The sequence below is a fragment of the Anopheles arabiensis genome, chromosome 2, assembly GCF_016920715.1.
Source record: "Anopheles arabiensis isolate DONGOLA chromosome 2, AaraD3, whole genome shotgun sequence".
In the NCBI taxonomy this organism is placed as follows: domain Eukaryota; kingdom Metazoa; phylum Arthropoda; class Insecta; order Diptera; family Culicidae; genus Anopheles; species Anopheles arabiensis.
In genome coordinates, this window is record NC_053517.1 from 87,950,314 (window position 1) to 87,973,621 (window position 23,308).

The following is a 23,308-nucleotide window of genomic DNA, read 5'->3' on the forward strand; positions in this document are numbered from 1 at the left end:
ACGTCCATACATAGCATGGTCGCGTGGATGACTGACGACATTCGAATTGGCAGTTATTATTATCGCAGAGTAGTGACAGCCGGTCCCATGATACATGTCTCAACATAGTCGACTTAATAATATGCCCGTCGTGAGATCAAGCACCGCATGGACTAACCATCCTGATATGGAGTAAATCAATACTTCACTGATATCAAACCGCACTAGAAGTAAGGGCAGACCTAGACCGACTAATTAGTGATGAATGGTCGAAAAATTGAAATTGCCGTATCTCCGTTTTGCATGACGTAAAAGACATGGACAAGGTTGCACTACATACAAACTCCTGGTACTAAGTAAAACTAAATTTCAATCCTTTACTCAGGAATGATGAAGGAAACAGCCGGGAATTGAACCTCACTCGATATGTATAAGAGTTGGAACGTCGAATAAACTAAAAAAAAAGATTATAAGTAACAAAATCTCACTGCTGTTTTCACCCTGCATTGTTGTTAAAATATACTTTATTTCACTGTTCAATTTGACGATCGATTATTCTAATGCATCTAATTATTATCACTGTTGAAGGGTATTTCCCCCTCCCTTACAGCTTGTATTTTACATCGTACATATAACATATCGCTATGTATTTTTAGATAATTTCTAACTTTCCATTCATACACTAATGATCCTCGCACCTGTGGACAGATCACTTAAATGCTAGTGGGTGTTACATTTACTTCACATTCGAATCATTGCATCTTTTACCTTAAGGATCGATACAAACTACCATCCCCGTTGGATGGAAGGTCCATTGAGGAGAGGACGAGATGTCGCATCAACAGAGAGCTTTCATCGCCATATCGTGCGCATTATGCATGTATTCTAGAAGACTAAATATCTCAATCTCTTCTGTACAGTTTGACACGCAGACACACACAGGTCTGGAGAGCTCGTCTAGTTCCGTACCTTCGCCCTGACCGGTACCGGCGAGTGTGATGGCGTTCCATTCCGGCTGTCGGTGGTGCTGCCATCCACTGAAGCACGCCGCACCGTTTCGGCCGATCCGTTGGATTCCAGCGATGCTTCATACTTTTTGATGAGTGCATTATTGTTTGCATACGTCACCTCAAGTCTACGATGAAGCAGGGATTAAAAAGATGGGTCAATCTTAAACTGCTCAACCACCACCTCCCTCAAAAACCAAACGCCTCCCGAAGCGCATGCAGGACAATGTGGCTAATCCGTTCTCCTTCTTCCGATGGTTTGGATGAGTTTGGCCAATAAGGTAAAGCGAAATTTTAAACATGCAGGTCTTTTCTGGCCTTGTTGTTAGCGGAGGACGGCCTCGATGAAAGCATGAAGGACGAGTTAGTCAATTCAGAGGGGGGTTAGTTAGCTTGGCAATCGAATGAATTCAGCGTTTGGTGTACAGCGGTTGTTAGTCATCCGATCAACACAGTGTACCTAAACCACAAGCGATTTCCCTTTTTTTTTGGCTCTGTCGACGCTTACTTTGGTACTTCCAACGGTCGGATCAAGCTCTGTATGATCTTCCGATTGGCGGATAGTGCCGGACCACTCACGCACAGTGTGGCCGACTTCAGGTAGTTGACCAGATCCTTGGTGTAGTTCTCTTCGCCCTCCTTGCTGACGACCGCCTTCGTGTCCTTGGAGGAGTTAAAGTTGAACGGAAATACTTTGCGGAACTTGGAGCGAAAGCCTGCAAAAATGAAACGAAACACCGATGCGGTAAGACCACCTCGAGCACCAGACAGGATGGACCACTGGAAACATACCATTTTGCGTTGGCTGTGGCGTAATGCTGCAGCTGCGTGCCTTGAGCGCATTCTTGTCCACCGGTAGGTTGATGTCGTGCGACCACCGACCGCACGGTGTCGATTTGTCCAGCAGTCGGGCCCGGGCGCACTGTTCTATCGTTTCGGCACAGGTGTGCCTGTCGGGTGATGATGTAAAAACGGAGAAGGGAGGGAAAGAGAAAAACAACTCAGGATGATTAGATCCCGTTTGCTTGCCTGTCGGGACGGGGTTTCCTTTGCTTACCTGCCGCAAAAGCGTGCCCACTGTTCCGCCCTAAATCCTCGTCCGGTATCGGTTTCGACTGGCGATGCCCCTGTCCGAGGGAGGGAAAACACGTAATGACGAAAGCAAACGGAAAAACACGGACGCCGCAAGTCGGGGGGGAACAGCAAGAAAGGTAAATGGAAAATATCTTCACCGAATAACGCACGGCTCACCGGTCTGACACTTACCAGCAAAGAGCAGCAGCTTGGCGCAGCGCGTCCTGCCCTGGAGGGCAGCCTTCATCAGCGGCGTAAATCCGAGGTTGTTCTTTGGATCGATGATCAGGCTGCGACACTTGGTGATCAGCATGTTGACCACGTCCGAGAGGCCTGGTGTGTGTGGGAAGAAATAAGCGGGTAAATAGCATTAAGCTAGTTTGGATTTGAGTTGTCCAGTTTTTGATTGGAGGATCCAATGACTCAACTCTGAGGATTCCAAGGATCCAAATTCATTTTAAATTTAATTTTAGACAGTTGCTCAGTGTTCAATTGATACTGCCAGTAGTGTATGCAACCAACATCACCGTTCCTTATGGCCAATGACCTCAAAGAAGGTTAATCATACAACACGCACTTGATGCATTATAAACCAACACCTTCTGCATACATATATTTTCAAAAGTTTCGAAACATGAACATGTTGCATATTAATAAACCATTCCTCCCCGTACACTTACCGGCCTGGGCAGCAAAGTGCAGCGGCGTGTTGCCCTCGTTGTCCGGTTTGTTGACATCGATGCCGGGCAGTTGCAGGAACAGCTCCAAAAAGTTGGTTAAGTTCGTTGAGCAGATGTACGAGATGGCCGTCTGGAAGTAGCGGGAAAGGGACAAACGATCAGACCTCTACGTACCGGCACGCTATGTCACGTATGTATGGAGTTACATGGGGTGAATTTATTATTTTTACGATTGCCAAACAAACACGAACTGGGACCAACCGACCACCGTTTCCCGGTGTACTCGGAAGTTGGACCGCAGAGTATAGGAAGTAGCCAGCTGTCACGTTGCGACACGCAGAAGGTTAGGCAAAGGTGTTTTGCAGCCGATCAACATACTAATTATTGCGATCAAAATTCGATGTATGTCAAGTTTCTGTCAATTTTAGGTACTATTTAAATGCAAACCATTGGATAATCTTTTATAGAATTGGAAAATAGTTTACAATGTGCTCGATTGAGTACGACAAAAATATAGTCTCTCGCGAAACAACAATGTACAGACACGTTAAGCCTAATATTTACATTTACTATAAATAGAAAAGACCAGAAGGCCAAACCGGATTAAATCGCTTCTACAACCGTAAGGTCAAATTGTATAGACGAGTCGTGATTGAAATGACGAGATTTGAAAATAAAATTATCAAGGTTTTCGTCTTCTATCAAAGGTCGTTGCTAGCGATATTATGAAAACAAAAGCATATTCGAACCATAATTTACATCAAATTGCCGGTAATAAAACCGAATAAATAACAAACTTATAATAAAAGCGTTACAGTTGTATTGAAATCATGTAGAATTTTTCTAAGCACGTGGCAAGGTTTGGCAAAATATTGCAAAATAACAACATGTACATGGTTCCGCTCATAACACGGCACACGCTGGTGCACGAACAGCACGAACTGTGGCGTAGAAAACAAACAGGAAAAAGGATCGGCCAAACCAACAAAATCCAAGCATTTTAATGCATTCCACTGCCACCGTCCTGTCGCTTCAATTGTGCCAGGGGGAACTAGCTAATAAATGCCACCTACAGGCAGCAAAAACACAAACACGATTTGCGATCTGCCCCGGTCGGGGGAAAACCTTTCTTTCATCTGTCGAGCACGAAATGGATTACAATTATTAACCGGACCGGCGGGACCCCGTTAACACGTTCCTCCGCCAGCGGGAGGTGGGAAATGTGACGCCCGTCAACAGCGTAAACAAATTGCGCCGTTCGCATCGAGTGCGATGGAAGGGGGTCCGTCCGACTTTTCCAAACCCCATTTACACGATCGTGAAGAGCACAAAACGATCGGTTTTCTTTCGTTTTTTGTTGTTGTTTTGCATAGATCGTTGCAGTGGTATAGTGTTGCATTCATTAGAGAATATTGGTCTTGTCTAGTTTAACATTTAAAATTTTCTACCTTCTCAACGACCACACCGCTGCTGCAGCATTATGATCAACGTGGAAATAGTTTACAAATCACCGCTCGGAATGGACCGGGACGGGATGGAACAACAAACGCACCAAACCCGGACGGTAGTGTAAACGTATTGTTGTTTTGCGCCAGTTTCGCCACCGTTGCTTGTTGTCCTTTGTGGCTGCACCGTGGAGTTTATGTACCTTTTAATAGCTCCCCGGAAAACTATAAACCCAGTGGCATAGGTGCTGCTAGGTGGACTTACGAATTTCCTTTTCCCACGTGTTTGTAAAGCAGAGAAATTATTTACTACCGAGCAGAATTCATGGCACAAGCGCTTGGTCAACCTATTATGGTCTCCGGTGTGTTTATCCCTGCGTGTGTTTGTCGGGAAATGACTGCTTTCCGAAAGGTTTCCTTTTCAAGATGAAACAGTCTCAGATGGGTAAAAGTAGCAAAAAGCGTCATGTTTCAATGGTCAGTCGCGGATGATTCACTTGGATGGCCGAGCGAGATGATCTGGTTTGCTGGCGTGTGTGTTTAAATTGACTAACCGATCTGGTGCCCCATGCCCCACGAAAACATCCACGCCGACACAATGCGGCAATGGGAAAGTGATTAAAAACCTTCCAATTGAGTCAAGATTTGCGCGGCGGCCGATCACGTCAATGCTGCAAATAGCTCAAGCTGGCTCGGGCGGCATACCGTGGAACGGTTAATTAATCTCGGGCAAAAGCCGGCAAAGCTTTTCCAGGAAGCATTAGCTTTAAAAACTACATTTCATTGCGAACTGAACAAGAATTCTTAGCAGTTGTATACTGGAATTGTGTGCATTTTCAAGCACACTCGCAATTATATAAGCAAAGAACAAAACGATACACATTTCAATCTACAACACTGTACCTTTACAGATAGAGAAATGTGATGCTGTGTGCAGAATGCAAGCCTGTCAAGTCCGATGACACGCTCCAATTCGTTGCTATGCTATGCTCGTTTGAGAGAGTTTCAATTATTAACCTGAATCGTACGGAAGCTATCACTCAGCAGTGTGTCCCGGGCGTACGAAAGGAACATTGGAGCCGTTGCTCTTGTATAGACACGATGGAAAAGGACAATAATTTGCACTTTATTTACATCCCAAGGCCAAATAAGAAAAATGATGCATTTTCATACCACTTGAAGGTAAGTTATGTGTGTTACCATACTACTGGTCGATAAAGATACATCCGGCTAAGCTATACTGATTGATACTATTATGTAATATTTGTTTTCAGCTGTGTTCATTCTTAAGAAATTCTATTAAATATCTCAAAATAACGTGAAATACATACCCTTCCGCTGCGATCCGTTGAGTTGAGATTCTCCTTTGAGATACCATTCTCCAGTATGTCTCGAAACACTTCCTTCAGCAGATACTCGTTAGCGTCGCGCGATGCCCGCAGCAGCGTCGTCACCGTCGGCACCTGTTCGAGACTCATCCTGAGGGCGCGTATTCGTGAGCTGAGTGTTGGACTGTGAAAGAAGAAAATTGACAAACAGATCTTCAATAAAGGTTCAAAGAATGATTGTTAGTTTCTTTAAAAAACCACCCAATTATAAATTAATGACGTCAATTTTCGACCCAATTGCGACCCGGGAACTGCTCAGGGCATTTAAAAGAAATATTTCTTCTCTTCACAAACCCCAACGTACCCTCCAACTCCATTGCACCATTGCAGCCGGCTTAATTTCGTTCCAAATGGCCCATGTCACTCGGCAACTCGGGAAGGGATTTTGTAAACCCCTCGCATATTCCCTCCTGTGTTGCATCGCAAAACGGAGCATTGCATCAGAGTTGCTCACACCGAATGCCGTTGACCGAACAGCGTGTGCTTTACCCGTGTGTGTGTATTTAGGTCCTGCCCAAGCGAACAGCATCTCTTACACGAGCTCCACAAAACCAAGACGTGAAAAGGCGACGAAATCATGCAATATACACACACACACACACCCAACACGGCAAAAAGGGCGGTGTTTATGCTGCGGCGAGGGCAGTAAAGTAGTACAACATTTCCCACATGGGTATCCCACACAGCATGTCATGTTTTTATTTTTTCTCTCCCACATTCCCAAACTACGCACCGGCTGCTTTCGCCAGTTTCTTGCCCTCGATCAATCGATATAAATAGCAGTTCTTGGGCACCGAGTGCTGCAGCAGCACAACCGCGTCGGACGGCGTTGCTTCACTACCAAATCACGGGGTTAACATCACAGTTACATGTCACCTCCCTCCGGGGAAGAGGAGGAGAGGGCCAGTTCTTCTCTCTCACCGTAAAGTGCATTGCTGACGCAATACTCTTAGCGGGCTGCGTTTCGTGGAAGTACATCGTTTCCGGTGCGAGCGCGTACAGTGCCATCGCGTACTGGCCAGTGTACTACTGTAAGTACTGCCGTTCCAGAAACTCTCCCTCCGCGCCATCGCATTCTACCTACCAGCAGTTGAGCGAAGTTGATGAGTGATTTGTATTTTAATAGGCTCATTAATTGAGACGAGACGCACGCCGAATGGGTCAGAAAGCAAACAAGCCATCAAGCCAAGCGCAATTACACGTAAGTCGCTTAGGCTGAGGTCACAGTGGTACAAGTGGCATACTAATGAGCGCTGCTTAAGGAAGACTTTCATGGCAAGGAGGAGCTGGTGTCGTCGAAATTTACCTTCAATGCACCTTGTTAGGTGCGAATGATTGCAATACTAATCCAATAACTTGTGCAACGCTTAATGCTTGTACAATGATCCATTTGATCGTTTACTAACAGAATAGAATGCTTACCGCGTCTGTTCGACTACATCCAGAGATAGTTCTACTTCCCTCACTAGGTGTACCACGTAGCACAAAATAGCTGTTTACACTGACTTTTAACTCGTTACGTGCACCGACACGTTGAAACAGATGTTCGGTACACTAGCTAAATTCCTTTTAAATCCTTTGAATCTCTTTGAAGTGTTACAAAAACACCAAACCAAAAATGTTCTCTTTCGCTCTGGTTGGAGCGCCTTCAAGATGCGTAGATGCGTAGTAGCGCAAAGTGGCACCCGTCCGAAGTGCAAACATGACGCTTGGGGAATAGTATTTTTAAACACTTACTCGAAAACGATCGTACGCACCCGGCACATGCCACAGATGGCATTAGCGATAATAGCACGCTTGTGAACAAGTGGTTGTGAACAACGGGATAGGTCGTCTATTGGTTACAAGGGCAGTGATTATCTTCTTTGATCGTTACTACAAAGGGGATCGTGTTTAGGATGGTGTTGAAAGATGCTGAATTTCTATAACAATTGTACATCACACCGTAGGTCGTTTGTTTGGTCAAAAATTTCCAAGAATCCAGAGCGATGTTCTACAGATCAGTGTTGCAACGGATCCATCATCGATCGGGCTCGATCAAGCCTATTAATCGATCAACCAGATGGCTACACTTCTCGGCGTGCGATGATGGATACCGTTTTTGTCTGAATTTCCCGTAAGAAAATCAATGCCCCAGCTTACATGCGATCTTCAGAGGATAGGATCTCCCGACATTGATGATCTCCCATCAAGTTTGGTCGGCTGATAGGGACCGGGATGACTTGGTGAGACGTCAGCAGCCACATGTGGTATGGGTTACGGTTTTCCGCGAACGAAGAAGAAACGTGTTCGCACGAAACGTGTCTGTCAGTGATCACCGCCTTGCAAGACTCGAATCTCGACCATTTGATGCTCTACCGAATGCTGAAGACGTAGAGCACACATATTGCGTCTTAGTTCCTATCAACATTGTAAAAAGAAGGTCAAAAAAGTGCAAAACCATAAGCAAAACACACGACCAAAAAACTGAACCCGAGACGCATCATCAAATCTACTGGTTTGGGGCAGAGATTTCGTAACCGCTCGGTACAGTCGTACGTACGGGCAGGGTACAATCACTTCTAACCTCTAATCTGTAGCAGTCATACTAGTTCGATGTTTACGTTTGTGGCATTCGGAGGTATGCTATTTTTTATTTATTTTTATACCCCTCCCTCCCCCCACATCTCTATCTTTCTTTCTCTCTGGTACTACCATGTCCTTCCCTTTCAACTCCACAAATGCTGATTCGATTCGATAGTGAAAGTTTTGCGGCATGACCTCTTGGCGGGGTTTCGGTTTCGGCTGATAACGGTGCTAGCGGTTAATGTTATCAAACTTCAAACCATTCCTTCCTTCACTCAACGTCACTAAAGAAACAGCGGCGATTAACTAATACACTGTATGAGGCAAGATGTGCCAGCCAGATAGGAGGGTTGTGATGTATGCATGTGCAAACTGGCAATAGCAACTGGATTGATGTTTAATTAGCTTTTCTGGACATCGGACCATTAGTTGTGGAGCGTTTTTCTATCGCCTGTGTAAATGAAACCCGACACAGATTTCGTGCACGAGTGGTAGTTTAAATACGGTATGATAAATTATCACAACATTAACGTCCTTGCCGCATACACAATAAACACAGACACATACATAGATACACAGATACACACGATCTGCTTGTATTTTCCCTTGGGAAGGGGCAAAGACGAATCTTTGTAGAGTTGGCAAGTTTGCACAGGCGTTGAAGCGGTGTCCATTTTTCATCTTCATTTCCAGCGCGGCAGCACACGCCCGAAAATCCCCAGTCCTGTACAAATAGGTCCATCCATGTTCTACCCAGGAGAGTGCTGGTGGGGTTAAAAAAAACCTCCATATCATCCCTCTTTTGCAAGCGAAATTGCTGCGAAACACGTCATCACGGTGCCCGATCGCTACGGCTCGAACTGGCCGCCGGACCGAAGACGCTGCGGTGGTGCCGGCATGTGCGATACATTCATCTCTTTGGTGGGTAAATATTTATCCTACAACGTTTCTTTCTACCGACGCGGTCTTGCCGTTGGTTCGTTGGTGGTACATTTTGCTTCCAGTTTCTTGCCAGCTCACACACCTTCAGCCGGTTTTAAGCAACTTTAGATATAATTGTTTCTTCGTTTGAACAGCCGGGACGGGAAGTGACAATGAGCATACTTTGTAGATCACCCACCCATTGCACCCAATCCACTCGGCGTGATTCGTGGCGGGTCAATTGACAGGGAATTTAATTTGTACAGCGCGCGATCTTCCTGCCGCCGTAGCTTCGTTGATTGATTGTACCTTGTGAGGGGAATTGGTCGTTTTCTCTCCGTGCACTGCTTTACTCAACGTCGAACAGAACTGAACCGCATTTCTTCCGTGTTCCAACTACTAAACGCTTGCTGGACTGCTATTAATAACGCCACTGCGATCGATCGATATGGACGATAAATCAGACGAAGATGCATGCCTGGAAGGTACAGCCCCTTTGAAGATCACTTAGCGTGAGAGGCTGGCGCAGTGATAAAAAACAACCCACTCTTCCTCTTCTGCAGATCCCGGCGATAATTCTCGCACGTAAAGCTGTCGTGGGGCAGCTAAAACAAGTGAGTTTGTTTATTTTCGTACGTGGGGAGGCGGTCAAAATGTTCACTTCACTCCCCGGCGGATTTTTGCCCGCACCGAAGCGCCCGCTAGGTCCGCCACAGAGCGCCACAGTTTTCGCACAGGTAGCGCTACCTGTTTGGCTGTTAGTATTTATCTATTTTGTAGTAGAATCTGTGTGCAGTGTTTAACTGTGGCGCTGTAAGTAAATAGCTGCTGCTTTGACTGCTTTGAGTAATGTGTGCGATAAGTGATTGTGCGTGTGTGTGTGTGTGTGTGTGTGTGTAGGTGTATCGATCGCAAAATACTCAAACAAATCTTCTGGTAGGCGAACATAAAACTGGGCTCGATGATAGGTTTCCGACCAGATCGATGATGCTTGTTTGTTTGCAAATCTGGCCAGCTTTTGATTTACGAGCTGCCGGGTGGAGCAATCTCCCTCTCTCTCTCTCGGTCTGTTTGGGCTAAAATCTTTGTTGCACTGACGGGCGTATTATCAGCTGCCAATTACCGCATATGCACAAGCTGCCGGGCGGTGCGTGCCGAGTCAATTTCAGATACCGATCTGGTCCATTATTTATCACGCAACTCCGGAGCTGTCGGAGCTAATTACTCTGTGTGTGTTTTGGCCGTACCCGATGGCTCGTGGAATCCCATTTCTCAAGTCACATTCAGCGCCTGCCAGCTGCAATTGAGTTGACATATCTTTGTTCCCGATCGCAAAACGATCGAGCGAGGGGGTTCATCGTTTACAGCAACTTCCCTCCCTCTTTGGAATCAACGATTGGTGAGAAGTTTACCATACGACCAACGCAGCTCAGTGTTTACAAACTGCTACCTCCCGCTTGTTGATAATTACTTTCTTCCGGCCATCTCGTTCAGACGCTTCCGGTGTTTTGGATGGCAAAACCTCGAAAAACGCCTTGCAATATGCAACGGTTGTCGCACGAGCGAACTTTTACGATACAGACTACTAGTTGTAGAGACATCCGCCATCAGCAACTTTGATTTATGTGAATTTGCCGTTGTTTGGCTCGTTGTACAGTTTTGCAAGGTTTCACAGCGGCGGTGGTGTAACCACTGTCTACCGTGTTTTTTGCCGGATGATGATGATGATCACGATACTATCGGTGTTGTGTGGTTTATTCTACCTTTAATTATCTCACTCCTCACCTCAACCATCGCCATAAATAATATGGGACGCGCGGTGTGCACGCTTTCGTTCATAATCGCCTATCGAAATCGATCTGGCTGCCAACGACGCCGCCGCCGCCGCCACGGTTGCCGAAGCTGTTAACACATCGCACGGCCTGTTCGTTTTCATGCATGTCTTTTATTTCAACATTTCTGTGATGACAGTTTTCCTCCCAATTTCCCTGCTTCCCCCAATTGGGAGGGCGTGGAAGGGAAAGCTGCTGTGCAAAAATAAAAATCACACACACACACACACACACACACACACGTGTGTGGACCTACCAAGCGCGAATGTTTGTTCCAATTTTTCGCCTCCATTTCGAAGGACTACAGCCCTCGGCTGTGGGATGAGGTTGCGTTTTTCGGTAGCCGATCGTTAATGTCAAATGCCACACGGCCACTCTCAGTCAGTTACGCTTCCCGCCGTACTTTTGGGGGTTAGGCGGAGCGTGGTGGGTGTGGCATTTTTTTCTGTATTATATTTTCACCTTTTTTAAACCCTGCTCCGATCCTTCCTACCACAACCTCCCTTCCAGACAGCGTTCGTGGGGGATCGATGCTGGATTGATATTTTTAACGGACAGCGTGCAGTCCGTGTTTGTTTACCTATTCATTTCCGCGGCCCAATAAGTGGCGTTTAATTATATTTATGTGCTGTGTGTGTGTAGCTCTCCCCTTACACCGTTGCTCTTTCGCTTGCTGATATTTTTTTGGGCACCCTTGAGTTGCTAAAGAGTTTCTGCACTCGCAAGGTGCGGTCGGGGGAAAAGCTATGAAGGGCAAATGGAAACCGACAGAACATTTGCACCCGGATTTAACATTTCCAAATCGATCGCTATCTGTTTCGTGCCCGGTCGCCGGTTGAATGATTAAGCAGGTGAGTTTTTTTTTGAGAAAGAAAGGCATGGAAAATTGAACCGTTAATATCGGCAGCACGCGTGTGCAACGATAAATATGCGGGTAATTGCTGCTATCGGGGAAATTGAGTTACCCGAATAATTATGGAACGTGTAATAAGGACAGAATTAATCGTAATTGAACGTCCCATGGGTGAAGCTGTAAAGCCATCACGTGCAGGATGTGATTCTCGGTAGTGCAAGGAATGTAAAGAAAATTGGAAATATAGATCAGATTTTATAATTAATTCTTATGCAACTAGCCAAAATTACCTCGGACAACACAGTTCATATGTAAATTACAATATTACTTGTGGCCCATCAGCCATAAAAGACATCGTAATCGATTCATAAAACACAAGAATCAACATCAACCACATCCGATACCACCATGCCCCGATCATGCTTCAGCCGCCCGATCGATCATCAACCGACGAGCTCGTTTCGCTCAAAATTCACCATCAAATTAATGCAGCCCGCATACACCGCGAACCACAGTGGTGCAGTTTGAAAATAAATATAACTCACGATTTATAGTGCCCGTGTTGTTATGCCCGCGGCGTGCTGCGCTCCGACTGCGTCCGGCACACACCGTGACGCACGTGTTTCAGCTGCGCTGCTGGAGAAAGGCGTACGAAAGCGGCAACTAACGGTCGGTGTCGGCTGGAGCTTCTGCGAACTTTTTTTTTTTCTTATTGGCCAACGCACAAACGCGGTAGTTCGTGGAATTATTTATCGCCCCAGTTGACCACACACCCCCCACACACACACACACGAAATTCGTGAACTAATAAAACCGCGGAAGTTGATTATTATTAGCCCGCGGTGTGGATTTTCTCGAAAAGTCAAACCACAAACAACGGCACGCCCGCGTTCAGGAGATTGGGAAGTGAAACGGAAAACAATGGCCAATGCTGTATAAATTGCACACAAACGTACACGCACGACGTCGTAATCACACTCGAGGGAACGACTCACGGAGACGAGCGAACGAGCACGACCGTACACTAAGAGCTGTTGGACGGTGAATGAGCCAAACGGCTCGGCTGGTTGTTTTAAAACGCGCCAGACGGCCAGCAACCCCGTACAACATGGTGCGGATTTTTGACGTTCGATTATCGCTGCATCTCGCTCATTTGCTCTACCCGTACTTTGCTTGCCTGCAGTGCTAGATTCGATGTGAGCATTTGTAACTCCCTCTCCCACTTCACTTAGAACACTTTCGCCTTTCGTTGTGCTGGTGAGAATTTAATTTTGTCCACTAACACAATCGCACACCAGCGAGAGCTTTTTGGCGGCCTTCTTGAACTCACCAAAAACCCTCACAACGCCTTTCAAAAACGTTTCCAAATAACTGTTTTTCTATATAAATCTATATTTCATAATCATAAATGGTCGTATGGTAAGATACTTGAGCATCGACACCAACGACCATTATACAAATCTTGCTTCAGTGCTGGTGGTTTTCATAGGAGTTTAGTATTTAAGCATCATTAAAAGTGCTTTACCGGCTTTCTCCGATTTCCCCAGCGCCTCAAATCCACCAGGGAATGAAGACAGTACATAAAACGCTACCACCGGAACAGCTGATACGATAGCAAGTGAGACGGCGGAGCAAAGATGTAAATATGGCAATGAGGGGAAGGTGGATGGAATGGTTTGGTAGTTTGTATTTATTTTTAAATTTAATTTAAAATTGTTAATTTAATGGCCATTTAATTTTCTCCATCATCCAACGGCACACCAGCGCGTGCTTTTTGGCGGCCATCTTGAACCCACACAAACCCTCATTCGGAACGTCAAAAACCGTCGCAACTACTTACAAAAAGTATCGCTAGCGAGGGAAAATCGCACCAATTTGGAGCGTGCGCGAGGGATTGAAATGTTTCATGCGTCGGAGCCAGTCTGCGAAAGCTTGCAAAGCAGCCGATGTGAAATATTTCGAGCTTTAAGTGCATGCCGTTCGCAGGGGTTGAGATTCTACGAATTGATTTACGTTGTATAATGAATTGTTTTACGATTTTATGTAGTTTTGGTGAAACTTAGGCTAATAAAATGATCACATATACCTTAGTCATAGGCAACAGTAAACATTGTTTAGTAAACAAAATGGCTAAATAAAGGAAGATGGTTCTCTCATAAGTTTACTATTGGACTGCTCATAGTCAATATTATAATCAGATCATTTCCAACGGTTTGCAAATACATCTAAATCAGTAACTTCCACTTACCTTTTCGTCTCCGGCTTGCCTCGGTCCGACCCCATTAGCACCGTTGTACTGACCGGTGCGCTCGGCTCATGGTTGGCACTTTCCAGCTTCTTCAGCGCTCGATTCGTACGCCACCGCTCGACAAAGTCCCAAAACTGTGCCGTATTACGATCGCGTCCCAGGTTCGTATCTCGCGCGCACCTAAACTTGCCATCGTCCACCAGGCCGCCCTTGAGCAAATCGTTCCCATTCGCCGACTGATCGCCGGCCGTCGTCCCGTTCCGTTCGTCACCAGTGCCCGTCCCGCTGCCACCACCACCACCACTACCGTCCTGCTCACTGTCCTCAAACTCGTCCTCCTCCTCGTCGTTCAGCGTGGCCGAAACGGCCGTCTCCATGCCCTCGTACCGATCGGTGTACTCGGGCACGGCCAAAAACTGTCCGCCCTTGCCGTACATCGAACGATGGTTCCCGTTTCCAGCCGGCTGTCCCGACTGTCGAATAATACTAGACACGTTGATCTCCTCATTCCGCCGATCCTTTGCGTCACCACCTCCGCCGTTCATCTCACCCGACTTGCCGTGGGTCGTGCTATCCTGTCCCCTCGCCAACGCACCGTCCATCGGTGCCAGGTGTGGCGAAATGAGTGACTTTGACTGTCGCCCGGCCGGTCCAGCCACACCGCCCGGCAGCTTGCCCATCGATTTCGCACGCGTCCGCGCCGTTAGGGGAGCCTTCGCAGGGTGCGTCTGCGATCCGCTGCTCGCGATCGTGCGCAGTATGATGGTTGGCTTCTTGGTTGGGTGGTTCCACAGCCCGCCGAGATCGTCGCCCGATCGCTGCCGGCTTCCGGCATTGTTGTTCACGTCCTCCGAGCTGGGGAACTTTTGATTGATCGATGGCAAGGATTTGAGCGACCTGCTCGCTCCGGTGCCTCCGGACAGTGACGCGGAGCTGTTGTTGCCGGCCTTCTGGGCGAAGGCTTTCTGGCGTGCCGTTTTCGCCTCGTTCGAGCTGCCCGGCGAACCCTTGGGCGACGACAGCTCACTGCCACTGTCGAGCGAGCTTACCGAGGGCCGCAGATGGAGGACGATCTTGTTGTTGAGCTCCTTTGGCTTGAAGCCGGCCGAGCTGGCGTGTAGGCTGGAGGTGGCGGACGTCGGTGTGGGCGTTATTTGGAGCGATTGGTGGGCCCGCGTCTGGGCGGCGGTGGCTGCGGTTTGCTGCGACTGGCTGATGAGCGTCCCGTTCACGTACTGCATCGTACCGTGGGCCATGCGCTGCTTCTGGACGGGCGTCGTCGAGGGTACGGCCGGGACGGCTGGTTCGGGCAGAGAAAACCGTACCTTCCGGTTTGTTTTCGGCGGTGATCCATCCATCTGTACAGCTGAAATCGGGGAGTAAGGGTAGAAAGTTTTATTTATTTTCACACTGTCGAATCGCAAATAACACAGGAAAATAATCAAAAGCGAAAACTTTATTGCAGTTGTGCTTGTGGAATTTATTTCTTTCCTTCCCAAGCATCGCTGTTTTGATAACATCTGTCACGTACTGGTTTATGGTTGTGGCTTGTTGTTGTTATACACTTCTTTAGCACCACACGTGCAGTTCGTCCCGTAGCATGGATACACCGAGGGCAAAAAAGATGCGAAAAAACGATGCCATAAATCAAATCTAACCAGCAAAGTGGGGCTGCACAGGTGGGGGAAATAACAATAACCAGATGGGACGCTGCTGTAGCGTTCAACTTTCTGTTTTGTTTCGTTCGGTCTTAACCGATTTAAAAGCTGAAAAATATGCACAGCATCTGTTTAACGGCATTGTGGGACAACACCAATTTAATTGACAATGGTGCATTTTATTTTGCTCGAAGATCGAAACATATTAAACCATTAGAAGGCTTTAAGAATACTTATAAGTATAACGTTTCCACTATGCAAACGTACACACCAAAAAAGAATAAATTATTTTCCCAACGTGCCCATAGTGTTGTGGTGTATAAATAAAGTCGCCACCAAGGAGAAGGAGGAGGAAAACAAACGAAACCAACCGAATTGTTTCTTTTATTTCACACCAATGTGTGATGAAATGGTATTGCCAATGGTAATGATCGTATTTTGCATCAACAAATGTGACTCATAATTACAAATTTAACGCCAATGGTAATAATAATAACAAACTTCGCTTTCGCCACATCGTAAATCTTATTGGTTTTATGTCGAATTAGTAGAAGTTCGTGGGAAAGGATTTATACAGCAATAATGTTTGGCGTTATGTGGTTAAACCAGAGGTATTTGATTGCGTTTTTGCGAATCATAAAAGTGAAGATTAACACTATTTTGAAAAGAAGTCCCTTATAATTCGAAAAAATGAATGAAAGTGAAATAAGATGAGTGAAATAAGATAATAAGGGAAGTGTCTCTATACATTTTCAAACAATGAAACCGAACAAATCTGGAACAATAAACTATCGCTCCACTTGTCAGCGACAGTTCCCCATTCGAATAGACATATGTAAAGTAGGTTAGATAGAGTGTCAATTTGGTTAAAAGCACGTATCGGTAATCTCACGACACCGACGTGTCTCCGTGTTTCGGTTTGCGCGTTTTTTTTCCCACACCCCACACCGGAACCGTGCACCAGAACGTTTGCCCATTTTCGTTCCGGCCCGTGTCGTGTTTGCACGCTCATCCCTTCGGCAGGGTGAAAAGTGAATCGAGCAGCTTGATCAAGATGGTGCGTTTGTGTGAGTGTGTTTTTCACATTCAACCCCCGGAATGACGTACGCCAAGCACCGTAGAATGACGCATGTATGCCACTGGGATAGGCAGTGGATTCGATCGAAAAATCGACCCCCCAAAACACACTTGCGCACCTAAAAGGCGCGGGATCCGGTTTAATCTTTGCTCGATTTTCCCTGCAGTTCTGTTGTTGCTGTTGCTGTTGATCGGCAATTTGTTTTCCAGCGCTGCGATGGTATGCAAGATCCGCCTTGCGTTATTTTGCTATTCCATACACCCCCCCCCCCTCTCTTTCCCATCCATCCAACAAGGGAACTTTGCGAGACGAGTGGCATGAGTTGCCGAAAACCGCTGCAGGAACAAAAACACGAACTATGGGCCGATTGGAAATTTTCCATCGAATGAAGTGGTTCCTAGCCCCTCCATTCCCTGCTATTTCTCCCCCTCCGCTTCGGTGTACACATTCCTCCCGCCCGACAGGTCACACTCGGAAGCGTCGATTATTGATTACCGTTTGGTGTCTGTGTTGCAAACTCTAACACTTTATTTATTTCTTTGCCATTTTTGTTATTGCGAAGCGAACACGGGACGCGATTTTTTGTTTTGCGTGAGTGAGTTTTACCCCTTTTGTTTTATGCTTCCCCTTTTGTTTGTTGCCCCGTAAGTCCCCTGGCAAGGAGTGGTGGGGAGGCGCGATAGGACGAAGGACGGAATGGGCAAAGAGCACGCTATAATAGAGATAATTATTGGCTGAAGTCATTGCCCTTTAGGTATGGCCCTCCAAATGGAATGAAATGAGTAAAAAAAACTACTTTGTATTGATGCGGCTATGCATGTGAAACAATTTCAACGCACACCAGGCGCCTCCATCGCTTTTTTTGTCAAGGCGAAAATAAAAACCAATCATAAACGAAATAGACATTTTAATAATATTTTTTTTAGTTGCAAGTGTAAGGTTTCTTTTTTTTAAGTATAGGCTTCCTCTTCTCTATGATTTAGACAGAAAATAACTAAAAAATATTTAATTTTTAACATTCAGCCTAACTCGGAACAATAAGGTGTGCATTGCCTTATGCATTGCCCCAGATATGTGCTAGCTTCTATCTGAGGAAGCATCACAGCGCTTTTAAAATCAGGCAGTTACTCTTTAAAAAATTGACAGAAACCCAAGTAATATTATAATTAATTTTTGATTGTAATGTTCTAAGCCTTGGTTACTGGATTGAATAAACGTTTAGGGTGTCGACATGAAGTACAAATAAGAATATGTTTCCTAACATTAAAGACTAATGAATATACTTATTCAATGTCAGAATCATTTTTTAACAATTTTGACTAGTTACATGAGCATTACTGTTAGGAAACGCGACTGTAAGACTTTTAGTGGAGCATATATAATTCACGCCTGTGCTAGACACTTAAAGGTATACAATTTAAAGCTGTTATTAAGATAACGAACTGAAAAGAGACTTTTTCTTGCAGAAGCATTGCTAAAGAGTATCCTCATCGATGTGTAAAGGACGAACAACTGTCTAGAAAGGCTCAAAAGTCAAAAGATGGGTGAAAATATAACCTGTCCAACTGCCGGCACTTTCACCGCAACCATTCCAACACTAAGCTCATCAATACCTCAAGGTCACATGTTTTAAACCAATTTTCCTTTTGGATTTCCCCCCTTCAAACTGGACCCATTGGCACTGCTCATTGCTCTGCATTGCTTCCCATTTTGCCAAACGATTTAGTGCCCAAATTGTTGCCATTCAGGTTCAGTTATCCTCTTTTATCCTCTTCGCTGTAATATCGTTTGTAGAAAAAGCTCATCAATCAACGACTGCTTTGATGCCACTGCAAAGCACACGCGACAACACGCGAGCAGTTGTTTTTTTTTTTTGCATACTGTGCTCAAGGTGAAACCGTGTAGGTATCTGCGCAAGCAAAACATAGAAAAAGTAACACTTTGAAGATTCTTCTTCACTGTGTGACTGGTTGGAAGGATGTATCCATACCGTGGAGCGCCCGATAGCGTGACCGAGGGCTGTAGTTGTAATCGAATTCGCTACACTTTGCTCACATTATCTGGCGGTGCTTTTGCACGGGGCCGCCCCTTTCAGTTGTGTGAATAGTTTTGCAACCGCCACAACACTAAGACGCTGGGGTGGCTTTTCACACTCTCGTCGGCCAAAAAGTGGCTTCATTATTCGGCGTGTGGGTGTGTGCCCGTGGGGTTTTTATGATGGTGCGATATTTACGCCAACATGATTGGAATGATCGTAGCACTAAAGGATCACACGCTTGCCGCCATTAGCAGCGTGACTTCTTGAGTGTCTTTTGTGCGTTCGTCGTTAGTTACGTGTTGTCGCAGCAGTAATACGGGTTGAGCGAAGAGTCTCGTGCTGCTTCGACTCCCCCTAAATAGACACACGTTTGTCGTATCCCATTACACCGCGATGAATGGTCGCTGGCACGCCTGGGCGGGGGAATTAATACGGGCGGTAATTTATGTATCGTGCCAGCATAGTGCGAGCATCGCGTGTGTTCGAAGTTGGAGTAGGTAATGGTTGAGCCGAGCCTGCCCGCTGCGGGGAAGGCAGTTTTATTTCAAATCCAAACCGGGTCACACACTAACCGCCAAGTGTCGGTTACAACCGGTCTCGCCAAGGGGAAGCAGCACGGGAAGAGTTTGTAGAATCATTACTCCAGTAATCGCTTTTCCAATGCAAGGTGTTCCGCATCACACTTTGCCACACACGCACACGTGGCACATTCGTTTGAAGCTACCTCCCGTGTGGGTCACGTGTATTATGCTCCCGATTTAATGCACTTAGCAGAACTCCATCAAACTCCTTATGCAATGTTGGGCACCCCCATCACTAGAATGCCTTGCAGGCTGGTGTACAGGACCACGTGACCTTCGAGAACCTGGAAGTGTCTGATACCCGATGCACATTCACCGACCCGAGCAGCGTTTGCACCGTTAAATCGATTTTCTCCGCTTCTTAGTGCAGACCGGGTTTCCGCAAAACTAAATCCCCTCGCTTTTGTGTGTGTGTGTATTTGCAAGCGCACTGGGTACACGATCCGCGCAATAAAGAACGGGCGGCGTTCGTACGCGTGGAAATTGAAAGTGACGCGCGGACACGCGGACAAACGCGAGTTGAGAAAGTGAAACAAATGCAAAAAAAAAAAGACATGAGAGGGAATAGCAAAATCCAATCTATTTTTGCACTGACTGTTTGCCTTTTTCCCTTCTTTTCTTTTCGCACAAGTCACTTGCTAACGCACCCGAGGGGGACAGCTCAAATGTTTGCACACATGACCTATTAAAAGACGGCGTACCGGTCAGCGCCAATAGTCCGTGGGAGGGAAGTTTGCGGGGTGACTGTACTGAAGCTCACTTGTATTTTTGCACTGCAGCTTAGGGGTTTGTTTGGTTTTATGAATGATTTTTTTTATTAGAAGAAAAAAATATTAGTAGTAGTGTTGTTGCTTTCCAAATTGTTACTATTCTTGTTTGGATGGTTTGAGAAGGATTCGGCAGAATTTAGGGAATCATGCTGACTGATTTAAATGTATTCTATAGAATTGGAGATGCCACAGTTTTATCTGGTTCCTAGTTGTATGTAGCCCAAACATCTTAAATAAATCTTTCATAAGGTTTCGACTACAAGAGTAATGGAACTTTGTAATAAATTTAAAGAAATGTTAATCAATACAGAGTTTCCCACGGTTTATTGGTTGGTTCGCATCATTTTTTGGTGGATTCCCATATTTGTTTGGTGCGTTCCCACGATTTTTTGGTCGTTTCCCAGAATTTTTTAGTCCAATTGTATTGATATCCAATCGGAAAATACCCATAAATTATGGGAACGAACCAAAAATCTATGGGATACGACCAACAAATTGTGGGAACGCACCAAACAATCATGGGAACTGACTAATAAATCGTAAGAAACCCTGTAATGGAGCTAAAGCAGTCAGAAAACATTATGACTGGATATTTCACTTAATATTTTTAATAAATAATAGTTACAGGGTTTTTCAGAGGTTCTACTAGTTGTGGGATACTTTCGTGACTCTTTCTTATGGGAAATTAACTGCATATAATGGGAATTCCTTTATATGGCACTCTTTTTAGAAAATCGCAAAAGGGTTTTCCAATGTGAATGTCCAAAAAGTGTGTTAAATAGTGCAATTCCCATCATTTACAGTTCATTTGCCATAAGAAACAGTCCTACTACTAGGAAAACCTACTGAAAATCCCAGCTTGATTATCCAGTATATGTTTAAATTCTACCCCAATATCAAGCATATAATTAAGTTACAACGGAACCATTATGAACATAACCTCCACTTCCATCAGCTGGTAGACGCGGAATGTACGCATCTAAAGGTGGAATTCCCTTCACCATCGCTGTTTACTTTTGAACGAGGTCAAACAGTAACCCTAAACACGCACCCCATCCCTCCCGAAATCCCTTTCGACGCCAATCGCCACCAACGGCCGCCAAAGCAAAGCAAACAACAACAACAAAAAACCCCGCGAAGAAGATTGATCTATTTTCGTACCGATATCGCTTCACCCACGCTTGAAACATCCACACTGCCCCAGCGTCCAGTAGCCGAACCGGACATGCCGTCCAAAACATGCCAAGCGATCCCATTTTGCGCTCGATTAGCGTTTTTTTTTGTGTGCGGTTTACCACGGTCCAAAAATGTTCCCTACTTCAACTTTGTAAAGCTTTTCCTCTCTCTCTTTCTCTCTTTCTCTCTGTTTGTCTCTCCCTTACACTCACTCGACTGGTGGTCTGATGGACGACTTACACTAAATGGTCTGGTGGAACGAGTCTAATGAGCTATGAATTAACCTTTTCCGCCTTTCCGATAGGTCATGGCGATGGACGGCGTGGGACGCTGAAGGACGTGAAGATGCGTTTATTTTTATGCCAAAAACGGTCGGTGCCTTGGTCGGTGAAGGTTGTCCCGGCTATTAATAACCTTGACACTAAGTTGCAAGTAAACGACGACGGCGACAACGACATGCTGCCACGGGATGCGTCTCAGTAAAGCAAATGTGGAAATAATGGAAAATCTATACCTCTTTGTAGGCAAGTTGGTAAAACACACACATTAACTCCATTGTCTACGATTATTGAAATTTTATTTACCTTTTTAAAGTTTCTGTTGGCTTTTTATATTCAATCAGCTGCAAAAGGTACTCGTAAATGGCACGTTCTTTCAACTACTTCAGCATAATTGCACCAGCGTGTTCAACTTTGTTTTGGTAATCCTTTTAACAACACTACGATAAACACTGATACTGAAGGGCACCTGTTTCCTTCACAGCGGAAAATCACATTTAACAGTTGCAAGTTTTTCTCCTGTCGACCCTTTAAGGGGTAGGTTATGGTTTGACCCCTTCTCTGTTTAGTTGCACCCTTTAATTGTGGCCCCTAGCCATTAAATCTAGTAACCATTTGCTTTCTATTCACTGCACGCCTCCTGCGACGGTGGATCGAAACCGGATCCATCAACTGTTTACCCCCGCGCACGGTTCAACTACCTTTTGCGTGTGCTTTGCTCTGGTTTCATTCCGTAGCCTCATCGCTTGCCGAAACGCTTCCCCTACCTCTTTCTTCACTTCCGCGACACTGACGGGTGTGTGTTGTGTCAAGCCCTGGTGGGCTCCAAAACATTCATTTCACAAAATCAGCGCCAGACACCCGGTACCCCCGGCCAGCCGACCGCCACAACACAGCGACAACCGCGACACGAGTTGACGAGAACTTCACCAAGGGGGTGCTGCTACCGCCACTGTTTGCTTTGATAGGCGCTGTTTTTTTTTGATGATGCTTTTGTGTTTTCTCATTCCTTCATTTTGACACACTTCGCACAACACTTGTCAGTCGCACTTGCCCGGTGGTGCCGGTGGTCGGTAAATTCGGCACCATTAGCCGAACGATCCAGAAGCAGCTTGGTGGAGCGGGTAAGGCGGAATGGAAATTTACACTCATACACCTCAAAAAACCCACACACAGCTCGTGTTTCACGTTTGAAGGAAAAACTGCACGAACAATCTGTTAAACCAACTCGAGTCTGTCCGTCGATGGTGGCGCGAACCGTGAAACACTCGTCGACACCTCCGGTGCGCCTCCGTCGACGGTTGGACGGAAAATGAGGAAAAACTGAAAAGCGTTGCAATGTTTTTATAGCCAAAGAGGTGTGCGCGCACGCACACACACAAATACTCATAGAGACGTTCCGAACCGGCGTCGCGTCGTTTCACGCAGTCCAGAGCGGAAAGGCGAATTTTGAAGCGAACGAACGGACCCGACCCGGGGCGTATCGGCGTGGTGAGAATTTGTCTTTTTTTTAAGAAAAGAAAAGGTTAACTGACGCGGGGGCTAGAAGTTAAGCAAAGAGTTGAGGCAGGTCTAGGGTTTCTGTATTTATTGTTAGAAAATTACTTTGTTTTTAACTTATTCTTCTCTGTTGTTTCATAAGATTTACAGGGTTTATCTTGCCAAGAGTTATCGGTCGCCGTAAATACTCAATCGGGCGACGTAAACCCTCATTTGGGCACTGTCATTTCTATTACA

The 23,308-nt window shown here is 45.8% G+C and overlaps 1 protein-coding gene across 1 annotated transcript; it reads right to left on the bottom strand.

The window, feature by feature from the left end:
- Positions 1-470: 470 nt before the first annotated feature.
- LOC120895294 lies at positions 471-22,877 on the bottom strand. The gene is made up of 9 exons (XM_040298510.1): positions 21,878-22,877; positions 13,993-15,358; positions 5,517-5,697; positions 2,741-2,870; positions 2,253-2,393; positions 2,044-2,113; positions 1,779-1,936; positions 1,495-1,702; positions 471-1,114 (listed from the first exon to the last, which is right to left on the bottom strand). The coding sequence occupies exons 2-9, from the start codon at positions 15,348-15,350 to the stop codon at positions 937-939; spliced, it is 2,424 nt and encodes an 807-aa protein (XP_040154444.1). The 5' UTR covers positions 15,351-15,358; positions 21,878-22,877; the 3' UTR covers positions 471-936.
- Between the last annotated feature and the right edge of the window lie 431 nt (positions 22,878-23,308).